Genomic DNA, 15,772 nt, shown 5'->3' with positions numbered 1-15,772 from the left:
CTGAGTTTATCTTTTCAGGCCTATACACGGAAGTTACAGCCAACTGTCCGATTACAACTCTTGCAAGATAATTGGTGAAAAACAAAGCAGCGAATGCACCAATTTGAAGAAATTGTAATGGTTTTGATTAGATTTTAAATCCCAAGTACGTCTTCAGACAAAATAAATTGCCCGACACGAAGTTCAATTAGCAGTTTATTGCATCCATGTTCAAATCGCAAAATTCATTCAGAATCAACAGTAAATGTATTGTAATTACCATATTGACACAATAAATTTACAGATGGATATTTCACAAATACGGATTCAAAAAGTTGTGGAACAATTTGAAGGCTCCGTCGAAACAATTCTTAATTGCTTAATGAGTTTATAAATATATAAATATATACGAATATATGACACTTTTAAATATGCTAATAAATACCAGCAGAGTTATAATGCATGTAGTTTAATATAAAAAATCTTCTTTTTGGCGCTCCTTACACATTTTTGACTCGTTGTAGAGTTGAAAAGCCTCGAAATTTGTACTTATCTATGGTGCACATGAACCAGCAGTGTTATATCTCTTTCCTTCCTCTGTGATGACGTTGGACGGCACACATTTCCTCTGGTTGTTGTTGTTTGCCATCGAACTGAAACATGATGTTAAGGAAGACGTAATCCTCTTACAAATGGGAGCAGTTACTGTTTTGCCACTTGGCAAAGTATAGGAAAGAACTCTGCCAGTGTAACAACTGGGCTCGTCACCAGGGGACCTCTTTTGTCTCCATGCGACAGCACCTTGCGCGGACGAGACTCCGCCATCTTGAATTCTGTGCATGACTTTGTCAACATCAGTTGCCCGGCCGTTTCCACGGTGAAGATAAATTGCGAGGATAACGACGAGAACCTATAATATGGCATTTTTGTCAACTTTCTATCAAGGTAATAATCTGGATATATCAACAAAGTTGAAATGGTAAATTGGCCGCCGTAACGATTACAACAGCTGACGTTTCGAGCGTTAGCCCTTCGTCGGAGCGAATAGAGGAATTGTGGGTTGTGTGTGCTTTTAAAGGCAGAAAATGGAGCTACGTTACTGGTGGGAACATGGCAACGAGAAAAACACGAATAAATTAGTGGAATGAAAAGCGTTCGTTGATCCTTGTGGGATTTAGACTGCCGGTTTGAAAGATGAGCTTTTGTTCAAGAGTTTTACGGCTTTCCGTGCTACCTAAGTGTAAGGAAAGACCGCAGATTGCCATCTGTTGCTTAGAATGATTAAGTAAATTAAAATGTCTAGCGACTGGTTTCGATGTGTCCTTGTCATTCCTTTCCAAGTCTCGAAGGTGTTCTCGGAATCGGTCACCTAGTGTTCTGCCTGTTTCGCCGATGTATATCTTTTTGCAATAAGTGCAAGTTATGCAATAGATTACATTGGCGGAGGTGCACGTGAAATGATCGGTGATCTTAATGGATCGTTTGGGTCCCGATATTTTCTCAGTGTTAATGAAAGGACACGTTTTGCATCGTGCACGAGCGCATTTAAAAGTGCCTGGTTGGTCATTAGTCTGAAAAGAACTTCTGACCAAAAAATTGCCTATGTTTTTGTCGCGTTTGAATTAAATGAGCGGAGGCTGAGAAAAGATAGTGCTTGTCTCTGGCTTGTCTCTTAAAGTTTTTAAGAATGATGGATTTAACTGAGTGGTTGTGAGGGTGAAACGTAAGAGTGAATAGAATGCGGTCGGAACCTTTCTTTTGTGACGTTTGTAGTGCTGAATGTCGATCAATAAGTTGGGCGCGGTGGTAACCCGCTTGAACGACAGAAACAGGGTAACCACGTTTATCGAAAAACTGGCACATTGACTCTGATTTTTGGTGGAAATCAGAGTTATCACTACATAAACAACGACGTCCTAGAAACTTAGAAAAAGGAATGGAATTCTTAACGTGAGATGGATGCGAAGACGAGTATTTTTTAATAATTTTTTAATAATTTTTAAATAATTTTTTAACAATTTTTTAACAATCTTTTAATTATAGACTAGTGAGCAGCACTTCTGCGAACAGTAGTTGTAAAACTTCTTGTAGTTTCCCAAGCGTTTCGTCTAACTGTCGTAGACTTCTTCAGGGAGTTTTAAAAGTATGACTAAACGCCTGTATTTATAAGCCAAAGTTACAGGGGCCTATGACCGTAAAGGCTCGGCCGGACTTACGAACAGGAACAGGCGAAGCCGTGAAAAATTTGTGAAAAATTTAACACGTGTAAGGCAAGGTGAGAAAAATATTTTTTGGGGGCCACGGTTTTAGCTAAAACCGTGGCCCCCAAAAACTTACTTAGATAGATTAGCTATTGTCACAGTTTTCTTGTAACACACAGTACAATTTAAGTCTGGCAGAATATTACTGATAACCTTCTTAATACGGGCGTGACTGCAGTTGAACGTAGTCTTAAAGGCAAGAGTCCTGCTTGGCCGAGATCTATGTTTAGGTGGCCGGGAGATCCAGGTCTCCCTGTCGTGGTAACGCACACCGTGAAACAGCGGCAGTAAAAACTTAAAAGGATAGCCTCTATGTCGCAGTCGCTTCCAGAACTTATCCCTAGTCTCACAGAGACTTAAAGGAAAAACTGTTTCTAGCATATCTCATAAGCTCCCCTTTTATAAAAGCTTTCTTGTTGCTAGAGGGGTGAAATGACTCGAAAGGTATGTAGAGATATTTGTTAAGAGGCTTCTGATACGTAGAAAATTGCAGCACGCTTGAGGAATTATCCTTATACAGACAAAGATCTAGAAAAGAAATACTACTGTCGCTAATACAGTGAGTGAGCTTGATTCGATCATTTTTGGTATTAAGAGCACCAAGAAATGTCAGGAGGGTATCCCTGGGTCCACACCAAATAACAAAAATGTCATCAATGAAACCCTTATAGAGCACGAGAAATTGAGAGTACTGCTCCACAATATCTTTTTCGTGGAAATACATAAAAGCGTTTGCGACTGTGACGGCGAAAGGAGTGCCCATAGCAATACCAAACACTTGGTGAAAAATATCCGGACTGAAATCAGATGATAAATAGTTATTGTTGAATACAATTCTGGCGAGCTCAATCAGTAGTGGAGTTTCGGGAGCCCTTGCTTCGCGAAGGAGCAAGTCGAGAGCCACTAAGGCTTTTATGCTGTCTACGTTGGGATATAACGATGCAACATCCGCGGTGACAAGAAGACAGCTTGAGTTAGGCAAGACTGTGCTCTCAAGTAATTGAATAAGCTCACCAGAATCCCTAAGGACCGTAGGCAGATGTATAGCGGGCTTAAGAAGCTCGTCAACAAAAATGCTAATTGACCTAGTGATATATGAATGGGAAGCAGCAATTGGTCTCCCCATCATGGGGTCTTTATGAACTTTAGGGATGATGTAGAACTTAGCCGGGTTCATAAAATGATCGAAACTACGCAAAAAGTGAGCAACATTAGCGGAGATAAATCTGCTGTAAATTAACATGAGCATTTCGCGAGAATTAATTACATAAGCACGATTAGCATACCAGTCCTGTTGCGTGACTTTGTGGTATGACAGCTCGTCATACAGATGTCTAAGTGTCTCCGCTTGAACCCAATCCGTTGACAGAAGAGCTGGTCCAAGGTTTTTATCCGTGGGCAGAATTTTAATGTCAGGATTGGATTTCAACTCGTGGAGGTCTTCTCGCTCTTTCTTCGAGAGATTGTTTCTCCAGTGCGGTTTTTCAGCCGTGATGCTCTTTTGTAACTCTTTGCGAAGCGCGAAGAGTTTGTCTTCAAGATCTGGGTTTTTCCTCAGTGGAATCCAGCCAGTTGGAACGTACAATCTGGGATTGAAATCACTGCTTTGAGGTTGTTTGTAAAACTTATCTTGGAGGCGAACTCTTCGGCAAAAGTCTAGAATTTGCTGGTCGAACTGAGGAACAGTCGGAGGGCGCAGGGAAGGTCTGAACTTCAGGCCTAGGCCCAGAACCTTAGACTGCCGCTTAGTCAGCTCAACAGAAGTAAAGTTGTGGATTTCCGAGTTTCGTGGAAGCAGGTCAAATAGAGATCGATTGACCATCTTAAATAACCATTTCTGGAGTGTAGAACGTCTGTCTACTTTACGTGGCCGGAACCTTTGCCTCGGGCGTTTTTTGACGGCGCTCGAGAACTGTTAGAACTTGATTTTGACCTCTGGCGTTGGTTGGCCTTTCGGTGCTCGGGTCGGCTTTTCCGCGGGTTGCTGTCGCGCCTGGCACGGATTTTACCAATGCGCTTGGCACCGATTTGAGTGTTTTGCTTTCCATGAGGACCGGAGTGGACGATAGATACTTTGCGCTGTCGACCTGTATCGACTCCGTTTGTTGTGCCAGAGGAAAGACGGAGTTCGTTTCGAACGATCTCTCTGATCGAAGTTTCCGAAGGCACAAAACCCTCGCTAACGTCCATGTTAACAAGACTTTTATGTTTTTCCTTGCGGTCTATCTCTGTTTGAAGAGCTTTAGAAGCTCTAGAGACTGCACTGTCTTTAGAGAGCTCTTCTGCGAAGGCTGAAGCGGTGACACAGAGGCTGCTAGCTTGATCTTCCGAAATATCGGTTTTCCGGAGCTCAACCTTCGATCGCGCAATCGTCCCTTCGATATTGGCAGTAGTGGAACGAACGGCCTCCTGATGGACTTTCACTTCAGCGCAGAGATGATCTTTAGCAGCTTCCAACAGCTTCAATTCTGCCTCGCGAACAATTTCGTCAAATTTGGCTTGAAGCTCGTCGACATTATGACTTTTGGCTTGGATTCTCTTGATCCTAAGAGCAGATGGAGTAGTGCCTTGGCCCGCGTGAGTCTCTAGAAATTTGATTCTGGCTTGGAGAGAGGAGTAGGCTTTCTCGGCATCTGCTCGCATTCGAACTGTCCTTCGGAGGATGGTTTCGATAGTGGGGTCGAGTCTGGAGGAACTGCTTACTGGACGTGGTAGCTCTGGATCAAACAAGGCTGAAGATCGGCGACGCTTTGGTCCGGAGCGACTATCACCAGTTTTGTTCGCCATGTGGCTTCTTCTAGTATTGACTTCAACAATTTTTTAATCATAGACTAGTGAGCAGCACTTCTGCGAACAGTAGTTGTAAAACTTTTAGTTAAAACCGTGGCCCCCAAAATATATTTTTCTCACCTTGCCTTACACGTGTTAAATTTTTCACAAATTTTTCACGGCTTCGCCTGTTCCTGTTCGTAAGTCCGGCCGAGCCTTTACGGTCATCGGCCCCTGTAACTTTGGCTTATAAATACAGGCGTTTAGTCATACTTGTAAAACTCCCTGAAGAAGTCTACGACAGTTAGACGAAACGCTTGGGAAAATACAAGAAGTTTTACAACTACTGTTCGCAGAAGTGCTGCTCACTAGTCTATAATTAAAAAATTGTACAAGTAATTATGCCAGTCTGTAGGATTGCAATACACACTAGTGCATAAACCGTTGCCTTCAAGTGAAACTTTCATGTCTAAAAAGGATAAAGAATTGTCAGAAATTTCCCAGGTATATTTCAGAGCCGGGTGAAAAGAATTGACTGCGATTATGAGGCGAGTGAGCTCCTCTCGGGTAGAGGAGGTAGCGCCGATACATGTCGTTGATGTAGCGACCATAGAGTTCAGGTTTGGAGCCGTTATATTGGCTGACAAATCGATGTTCGACAAAACCTACAAATAGATTGGCATAACTAGGTCCCATTTTGGTGCCCATGGCTACACCATTTGTTTGTTTGAAGAAATTGTTTCCGAATGTAAAACAATTGAGTGTGAGCACTAGTTCGGCTAAGCGTCAGATTTAGGTTCCTTAACAGTACGTTGATCAAAAAAATGTTAAGGGCCAGAAGGCGTTCGCCATTAGGAATGACAGTGTAAAGAGACGTAATATCCATGGTGAAAAGAAGTTTGTTTGGCCAAGGAAATTAAGGTCGCGAAAAATTTGAAGAGCGTGTTGGCTGTCTTTAATATATTATGGTAAGGTTTTGACGATGGGAGCCATAATTTTGTCTAGCTAGCTGGAGATAAGTTCGGTAGGGCAACTGCAAGCCGAGACAATGGGCCGACCCGGGTTGTTAGGTTTGTTTAGTTATAAATTGGTTGATCGTATTCTTGACGGTGTTTTGATTGCTGGCAGTGAGGTCTTTGTCGACCTTTTGATAAAAAGAGGTGTCAGAAATTTACCATTTCAACTTTGTTGATATATCCAAATTATTTCGTTACCCCCACCGACGCAACCCCAAACAGTTTCTTTAGAAACTATAAGCCTTTATTCATGTTTATTTTTTAGTTTATTTTCTTATGATCTTTTGACACCGTTCATTGAGACTGTCGTTAGCAGTGTTTAGAGAAACTTGTCTTAAACTCGTAACTATTCATTATTCGATCTTCGCTCCAGGGCCCAAACGATTCAATGTATAATCAAGGTGATAAAGCTTTAGAACGTGGCGTTATGGTTCATAAATATCTCAGGCAGATAGAGACCCAGATTCTGTAAAAATCGAAAGCTAACGACCAGGGCAAAGTATTATCATGTCGTATTGAAGATTTGAGACCAAAAACCAACACGAATCCTTAAAACTTAAAGCAATTGTTAGCAATCGAAATGTGTCGTTTGTTAGCAATTAAAACTATAGGCAATTAATGCTTTGTCAATTGTATTACTGTCTTAACGAGGTAAGGAAGAAACGTATTCACGCGAGAAATTTCCACTTGATTATTTCTGACGCAGTCGATGTTGACTAAAGCATATTAATATTAGTCATTTTACCGGCTAATGTGTCATTCCTGTTTTTTTTCAGCCGCAAAACTCGAAGAGTTTGATTGAGGAAGTAAAGATTACGCGCAAACTAGTGGGCAAATAGGTCGGTGAGGGTTTTTTTAATATAGCTAAGTTCGTGAGTATTTACATGTATATAAATATGAGACACATGGACATAATACGAAGATAAATGACTCAACGGTCGACATAAATAAAGTCCTTGCTTGTCTTCCTGACACTTTCTTGAGGGCAAAAGTATTCAGCATTAATTTTTCTATGGTGCACATGAGCAGGCTGTACTAAACGCCATTCCTTCCTCTGAAGTCATATGGGACGGTACACATTTCCTCTGGTGGTTGTTGTTTACCATCGAGCTGAAACATGCAGTTACGGAAGACGTAATCTGCTTACAAATGGGTACAGCAACTGTCTTGTTGCTTGGCAAAGTGAGTGACGCATGTGCGCCAGTGTAACAACTTGGCTCGTCACCAGGGGACCTCTTTTGTCTCCATGCGGCAGCAACCTTCGTAGACGGGACTCCGTCATCTTGAATTCTACGCGTGATTTTGTCAAAAGCAGTTGCTCGGCAATAACCACAGTGGAGAAAAATTGCAAGGATAACGACGAGAAACTAGAATAAATAGATCCTTTGTAAACTTATCATCAACAATATTTATTGTAATAGTATTGAATAAATACCCTTAAACTGCAGTTCAATAGAGGATCTTAAGAATAACTTTAGATTATAAACTATAATATCTTGTTTCAATAGTATTTCTAAATTATTTAACCAGATAAGGTCATCAAGTCTGCCATGTTGCCACTCACATAAAACCATTTAAAAAATATCTCATAGAGGAATAGAATTGAAGAAATGAAGGAAATATTCTAAGCACGTTGTCGTTTAACAAAAACTAAGTTACTTTGTCTCACCTTGTAAACCTCCATAGCTCAAATCCTTAGAAATTCTTGTTGGCCTCTGTAAAGATTCTTCACAGCTTGTTTCTATGTTTTCTTTTGTTCTTGAAGTTGATTTTGATGCTGAGAAAAGATTTCTTCCTCCTTACATACAATTGAGTGTTCCTAATTTGGCGCTGAAGTAAATCCCTAAAATTGGGAAACTATCGCTTTTCTTCCTGAGTTTATTTATCCGTTTAGCAATTCCGTTGTATGCATGCTGCATCCTGACTCACGTTGCAGAAGTGCAGTTTCGATGATGAATTAGGTTTTCTTAATTTTTAAATGTTTGTTTGAGAAATCGAGTAAACTTTATCAAAAGAGTAGTGATCTGATTTAAAGATCAGCAGATAGAACTGTTCTATTTTAAGATTAAGGGGAGTGTTTTCAGTCAAATCCTACGTAAAATAAATGGAAGCAGTTTTACCGTTAGAAGGTTGTTTAGTGTACATATGTTCTTTAGTATTTATTAAACTCTTGAGTTGTCTCTGCGTAGAGAGATTCTCCGTCACACCACACGAGAAATAAAAATCACTTTTAGACGCTGCCTATGCTATTTCAAGATGCTAAAAAAGTGAGCCATTCTTGACTGAAAACCCATTACGTTATATCATTACATTACTCATTACATAAGATATTACTCTGCACGTTGCATTTTATTAAATTTTACTTGATCATGAGTAATTTCTCTTGTTATTTTAGTAGTTACCATCAAGAGAATTAGGTGGTCTGGTACCAATGTGATTTGGTGGAATGTTACATGGGGTAGCTAATGGACTACCATCAATTCGCCATCAGATGTTAACAAGGGTATGATGTAACGCTAGTAAGAAACTGGAAGTAATGTTACTTTTACGCGTAAATCTTAAGGGGAAGTAATTACAGTTGCATGAAAACGGATATATGTGACATAAATCTTTGATAAAAAAAAACCATCGTTATTTAAATTAAAGCTATATTACTATAATGCTTTTATGATCTGTGGTTGAGCAGTCTCAGAAGATCGAAGGGTAACTGCTGGGAAGTCATGAACTGAATACAAAAAAGTGATATAAACTGTTTTGTCTGCAAGATCGACACTGTGTTTTATTTCACGGCCAAGGTGATCTTCGCCTTTTTTTTTTTTTTTTTAATAAGAAGTCCTTAGAGGGGTTTTCGAAAGTGTAGAAACTGAAAACTGGAAGCACGGATAGCTCTGCCAGACAAATATGTGCACGTAAATCTTGATATGATTGTGAAACGTGAAAAATGATCTCTCCCTTTTGCTTCCATGACAGGATCTAGTTCGAAGATGTGTTTCCCGTTCTAAAACCTCAAACTACTTTCTACAATTCTAAAAATTATATAATTTCTAAAATTGTACCACAATGTACATGGAGCTCTTATCAGAAATAAAAATATTCCTTCCTCAAGATCCTCATTCACTTTGCATTTTTTTCGCTTCCATTGATTGCTACTTTTACAACAGAAACATAGTTATGAATCAATATGTATCAACTTTAAGTGTGATAATATATTCTCGCGCAACGAATTAATCATTCATTTAAGGGTCGAAATGCAATCAAATACTCGTTTTTATTATTACAGGAGTGTATCCCGCCAACACTATTTCACTTCCCTTTTAGCTCAAACGTGTTTCGGCTAAAAGACACCAGCGCTGCAAGTGTACAGAGAAGCTCTATAAGAAGCTATTACAAAGAAATCATATGACGTCATGTCTTCTATTCCAAACAAATATGACTTAAAAAAATCTTTAAAGAGCGCACGAGCAGCTTCCGTTAATAACAGTTCCATTAATAGTGAAAAAATTGGATGGTACACATTTCCTTATGTTGTTGTTGTTTGCCATCGAACTAATACAGGCCACGCCAACAGAGGTGCTCTCTTTACAAATAGGGGATGCCATAGTCACGTTACCTTGTAACGTGATCACCATATGATAGCCAGTGTAACAGCTGGGCTCGTCTGGGGATCTCTTCTCTCTCCACGTGGAAACATGTCCTTCATCGGGAAATTTTTGAAAGTTGTCGTTGCCAGGAGAATAAATGACCTTTCCATTTCCATTGTGAAGACAGAGAGATAACAAAATCACGATAATCTAAGAAGAAATTGTACCAATCAACACAGCAGTTTAAATGAATAAATAATGAAATAAATGAGGAAATGAATAAATGAACCTTTGCTAACTGCACTGACCTTTTGGAACTCGATAGCGTACCGAAAAATTGACTCAAAAATGCAAACAGTGTTTTACATTGTGTACATTGCCCTCACTGTGCTCGAATTACAGCGATTTACTTTAAAAGTAAACTTGATAGAGTCAAGAACTAAGTCAGTTTTAAAGGGCATCGACATCTTAAAACGTTAAAGTCAGAGAGTACAAGCTCTACGTGGGAAAGAAATTCTACTCAAAACAGTTTATGCGGTCTCAGCCATTTGATTCCAAAAAGTGAGTTACATGGGGAGCAGTCCCTTTAATATCCATACTTTGTTCAGCAAACAGGTAATGAGAATACTCAAACTTATAGGGCAGAAGGTGTTATATCAATCTAACATCAAATTCTCGTAAGTAACTTAGAAGGAAATGTGTTGCAGCGAGAAGAGAGAATTGAAAATCACACCTTGGAGGGTTACAGATTTTGCGTGAAAAAGTTTTCCTTCTCTTCGTCCCCTTTCTCTTTTTCTATTTCTACTGCTCTAATTTTCCTTCTTATTCCTTCAATTAGTTATTTCCCATGCTCGACGAACTGCGGAATTCGAGTCTACTAATTTCTGACTTCCAATTTATAGTTCCCATTTCCAATTCTGATTTTCCAATTCCTGAGCTTGGAACCCACGTATAGAGGGGCAAATTTTCGAGTATATTTCTTGTCTATTTCATCTACAGATCAAAGTATCATTTATTCTTACTTTCACTGCAATGCGGTCCATTCCGTCGCCTGCTTTCTAAAAAAATTTCTAATCACTGGAAGAAAAATGTCATTTACATGAGCAACAGACACTATTAAAAGTTCCCTAGTGCATCCCCCCCCTATAGTATGGGGGACGGAAATCCCACAGGAAGAGCTTACCCAGTGTAAACAAGAAACCGTAGCATGACTTAATGATGTGTCATTTAAAAAAGGTATTTAGGACTTTGAATCTTCGTTATTTTAAGTCTTAAATGTCCTCTTATTCCAGCTTTTCTATCCCAGGAATGCATTTAGGAGTAATTTGAAGCGTGACAGTGTTTACGACTATAAGAATGACTTCCTCTGCAACAAACAGTTAGTAGCTGGAGCTATATACCGCCTGTAAGCTTTTTATCAGTTTATTTTAATTTGTTATAAACCCCCAAGTACGGGACCTTAAAGGAATAGAGAAATATATATATATATTAATTTTTTGTTGATTCTTCTCACAGTTTCACAACGTACGACTCGCGAGATTTCTATGTCAATCAAAACTTCCAAAATATTACTCATGTCCGCAAGAATAAGGAAACATAAACAGTCTTTCCTTCTGCTTATAACCATTGCGAGGAAAAAAGGGGAACTAAGATTCATTCTTTCTCCCTGTATCTTTCCCCTCCTTGATCCTCCTTGATATGTCAGTGGTATGATCAATTGTTCAAGTTTTATTTAACAGAGAGAAGTTCCCCTGCTGTATCTGACCATTACTGGTCTAAGTATAATGGCCCTCTCGTTTCTCTTTCTAAGAATGCCTCGTAATTTTTAGATGTCATAACAACCTCAGTTGCTCTTGCGCCAGGTTAGAAATCGCATGGCTGTCGGGAGGGCTAACCAATGCAGTCATGCCGAAGTCCGTTTAATTGCGGCAGAAAGCGCCCTGCCGTAGGAGTCAAGCTAAAGAGTGTAACGTTTAACCTAAGGTGGGGATCAGAGCTGGAGAATTTCACAGGGCTTGAAATAGAAGGCTCGAAAAGGCTAAATAAGAATTTGACTTACCTCTGGAGTAGCTACACGATCGACTCTTTAAAAGAACTCAGGTAGATACAGTTGCTACACTTCATGTAAGCCGGGGCGCTTTCTAGATCCCTATTTTGGGCCTAACAGCTTTCCACGCGAGAAAATTTGTTATCATATCTTAAGAGGGTATAAAATTTCACTGTCTAAGATTCAAACTTTTGAGCGTCTGTAATCTCTTTTAACAGCCGATCCCGTGGCATAGCCTGCATTCCTGGTGGGAGTAAAGAGAAAGCCTTGCACCACTCTTACTCTCCAACCCGATCCCCCTCCCCTCCCTCAAGTGAATTTTTTTTTGCCTATTAAGTGACTTTCTTCTTATGTAACATTTCTGTATGTATCGTGCCTGTAGAGTGGTTGCCTTTTTCATATCTCTACACGCGGATATGCACGTAATTCCATGAATGAATGAGTGACAAACATTAAGCTGTAATTTGAAGCGTGACTATGTTTATCATGAGGATAAGAAAGACTTCCTCAGAAACAAGCAGGTAGTAGCTGGAGCAGTATCACGCCTGTAAGCTCTTTATTTGTTCCATGGATGAATGAATGACCACCTTTAAACTGTAATGGGAAGAGTGATTATCTTAATCATGATGATAAGAAAAACTTCCTTTGGATGGATGAATGATGACCACCATTAACCTGTTAACTTTGTCACTAGCGTGGGACCACGAAACAAAAGTTCAGTAGTGCTAACAAGCGTGGGTGTTCACTTGCAAAACCTGAATTCATGACTGAGAAAATTTCACATGATTTCGCTAAAGCCCCAGGGTGCCTAAACATGCATAGACATGTAGATGAGAAAAAGGATTGGAACAAACGCGCAAGGTCAAATTTGGTTCCGTGACATAAGTATGATAGATTGCTTATTTAGTGAAGCGCTTTTTGTTGTTTAGAAATGTTTTCGTCTTTATCGTAAGCATATGTCAGACTCCGTTTTATTTTAAGAAACAGTAGGGTCAGACTCTGTTTTATTTTAAGAAACAGTAGGTCACTTAAACATATTACAGGCAGCCAACAGAGTCATAGGTCAGTTGACAGAAAGTGATCATTCAAAGACGGCTACAATAAACTGATGAAGAATCCCGCACAGGTTTTTGTCTTGTTTTCGAATTCGTTTTCACTTTCCCGTTTATACCTGTCGATGAATTTAGGTTTCATTAAAATACGAAATGATGCCGATAATTCGATGACTACATCTTGGCAATGGAAGAAGGGGAAATATTCTTAAAACGAGGGACTACATTCCAAGGCACAATGCCTAACAATATAAAGAACCTTAAAACAAATTTTCAATTTTCTTAAAACAGATTTCAAACATCAAACAAGTTCAAAAAGTAAATATACCAATACATGTGACACTGTTCTGCCGGGTATGCGGATGCAGTATACATCTCAGCAGTTGATTACAATATATGTTGGTTGATATAAAAATCGTTCATGTGCTCCTGACAAATTATAGAATTGAAAAGACTCTAGCCTTAACTAATCTGTGGTGCACATGAACAAGCTGTGTTGTATCTCTTTCCTTCCTCTGTAATGAAATTGGACGGCCTTCATTTCCTCTGGTTGTTGTTGTTTGCCATTGAGCTAAAATATGTGGTTGAGGAAGACGTAATATTTTCATAAATATGAGCAGTTACTTTTTTGCCGCTTGACAAAGTGTAGGAAAGAAGTGGATCTCTTTTATCTCCATGCGGCAGCACCCTGCGCGAACGGGACTCTCCCATCTTGAATTCTGCGCATGACATTGTCAGAATAAGTTTCTTGGCCATTTCCACAGTGAAGAAAAATTGCGAGGATAACGACGAGAACCTAAAAAAATAAAGCTCTCTTCTCAACTCACTATCAACATTATATATTACGATAGTATTCACGGCCAATAAATTGCTTGTGAGTAGAGATCTTTGCCTTTTAAAAGTATTTCTTAATCAAACCAGACATGATTAAACCTTTGCCTTATTGCCAGGCAAAGTGATTACAAAAATATATATATTTGATTGAAAAATAATAAAACAAAAGAGTCAAGGTATTCTTACAAATACGTTATATAGGAAGAAAGGGCATTAACATTTTACCTTGTAAACCTCCATTGCTTCGCAACTCCTCTTTATATACCTCTGAGAAGTTTCTCTCCCCTTAAATACAATTTTGCTTGCTCCCAACTAAACTATTCCGTTCAGCATTCCATCCTCTTTCATGTTGTTTGGTACAGTTTCGATGATAATAACATTTCTTTGATCGATCAAATAACTTAGTTTTTAAACGTATGTTTAGAAAAAAGGATCAGCAAATAAAATTGTTCTATTTGAAGAAGCGAGAGCGTTGACTGGCACATTTTAACTAATAAAAATGAAGGCTGCAGTTTTATTGTCAGAAACCTGTTTAGTCAGTAAAGATATTCTTTATGATGTCTTCAGCCTCTTGAGCAGTTTCAGCGTAGAAAGACTCTTAATTACATGACACAAGAACACAAATCGATTTTTAGTGCAGTTCATTCTATTTGTTCATTGATTTCAATAGTGCGTAAAAAATTTGCCATTCTAGATTGAAAAATTCGAGACCGTATTCTAAACATTTAAATGTAGGTATTTATTTGCCATCATCAAGAGGAAACGGTTGTCTTCGTCGTATCATGTTAGTGTCAGATTGTGATAAGTGCATGATGTAGCGCTTGGGCGTAATTGGTGACGATGATACCTTTAAATCTTACTGGGAAATAGCAACAGCAGCACCAAAATGGACATATGTAACATGAATCCTTGCCGATTAAGATTCTCTCGGTGTTGTTAAAATTTACAATAAAATACACAATTGCAGTGCTTTTATCATTTATAGCAAATCACTCTCTGATTGATAAAAGGCCAACTGCTGGGAAATCATGAGCTGAGTTCGAAAAAACTGATGCAAGATTCAACCCGCTACTGAAATAAGTTCATGTCCGGTTTCTTTTATTTACGTCATTAGTGGAATTTTTCGAAAGTGCACCATCTTAAAACTGAATGCATCGAAATCTTCGGCAAAGACCGAACTTCTCAAAAGTTTTGAATGTCAAACAGGATGAAAAGTTGTGACGATTGTAAAACGAAACAAATGATCTCTCCTTGTCGCATCCATGCCAGGATCTAGTTCGGGGTCCTGTTTCCAGCTGTTAATTATCTTTTAAACTGGTTTTTACGTTTAAATCAGAAACTATGCGTTTCCGCTGATATAGACAGGGTTAGAGATGATATCAAATAATCTCTTTCTAATAGATTGAGAGTAAAAACTGGCAACACAATCCCGTGTTTTTGTTTATCTCAAAAGTGTTTCGATCAAAAGTTCGTTCATCAGCACAGCAGATGCGTAAGGATCTGTAAGAGACTAGAAGGCTGATCACATTTGACCTCACGCCCTCCATTTCAGACAAGAACGAACTGATAACACTGAGATAGCCCTTTGGTCTTCAAATCGGCCTTTACAAATCGGTACATTTACAATCAATAGGAAAATGAATGAATGAATGAATGAATGAATTCCTTATTTATATTGCGCCCTTTCTATACAATATTCAAAGGCGCAGTACCCCCCATCAATTGATGACACAAAGATAGACCACAACACCGCCCTACTCTTTTCGAACAGTGTGTGGATTCTTTAACGTCCCACAATTTTTTTTTTCACTTACAAGGCCTTGTGAGACGGGACCTCCATTTATCGTCCCTATCCGAGAAGACTAGAAAGTCTAACCATTTGCAGATATTACTACAAAGGCAGCACTTTCTTCTCAGTTATTTAAAGATTCTGAGTGTTGGTCCGGCCGGATTTGAACTCACGACCTCCCGCACAACAGTCCGGCGCTCTACCAATTGAGCTAACCGGGAGGCGGTTAAAAACTGACAAATATACAAGCGTGATCTCCTGTTGAGCCATAGACATTTTTGTCCTTGGATCTGTTGTGAGGTGAATTGGAAGTTGTTGTTTTGAGACTTCTCTAGTTAAGCCTTTTGTTTTGTTAAGCCTTGCCTTTTGCGCATACGTGTTGTTTTGGTAGATTTATATTTTTTGGCTCAGCTCACGGATTTCCTTGTTACCGTGTTAGAAATT

At 39.2% G+C, this 15,772-nt stretch overlaps 2 protein-coding genes across 2 annotated transcripts; both read right to left on the bottom strand.

Moving 5' to 3' along the window:
* Positions 1–2,586: 2,586 nt before the first annotated feature.
* On the bottom strand, positions 2,587–4,062 carry LOC111345811 (uncharacterized). The gene has a single exon (XM_088737020.1). It carries the CDS (start codon positions 4,060–4,062, stop codon positions 2,587–2,589), a length of 1,476 nt encoding a protein of 491 aa, XP_088593146.1.
* A 4,768-nt stretch (positions 4,063–8,830) lies between these two features.
* Positions 8,831–13,779, bottom strand: LOC148722220 (uncharacterized). The gene is made up of 4 exons (XM_088737019.1): positions 13,765–13,779; positions 13,393–13,501; positions 10,496–10,599; positions 8,831–9,816 (listed from the first exon to the last, which is right to left on the bottom strand). The coding sequence occupies exons 1-4, from the start codon at positions 13,777–13,779 to the stop codon at positions 9,472–9,474; spliced, it is 573 nt and encodes a 190-aa protein (XP_088593145.1). The 3' UTR covers positions 8,831–9,471.
* Between the last annotated feature and the right edge of the window lie 1,993 nt (positions 13,780–15,772).

The sequence above is a fragment of the Stylophora pistillata genome, chromosome 10, assembly GCF_964205215.1.
Source record: "Stylophora pistillata chromosome 10, jaStyPist1.2, whole genome shotgun sequence".
Taxonomy (NCBI): Eukaryota; Metazoa; Cnidaria; class Anthozoa; order Scleractinia; family Pocilloporidae; genus Stylophora; species Stylophora pistillata.
This window is presented reverse-complemented; position numbering and strand designations above follow the sequence as displayed.

Bases quoted from the DNA above. Each gene is read 5' to 3' on its own strand.
- LOC111345811 (XM_088737020.1), bottom strand. From the start codon at position 4,062: ATGGTCAATCGATCTCTATTTGACCTGCTTCCACGAAACTCGGAAATC.
- LOC148722220 (XM_088737019.1), bottom strand. The intron at 10,600-13,392 runs GTGCTGCCGCAT...TTTGATCTGTAG, and splicing joins GAGAGTCCCGTTCGCGCAGG to ATGAAATAGACAAGAAATAT. The intron at 9,817-10,495 runs GTCAGAAATTAG...ATTTCTTCTTAG, and splicing joins ATGGGAACTATAAATTGGAA to ATTATCGTGATTTTGTTATC.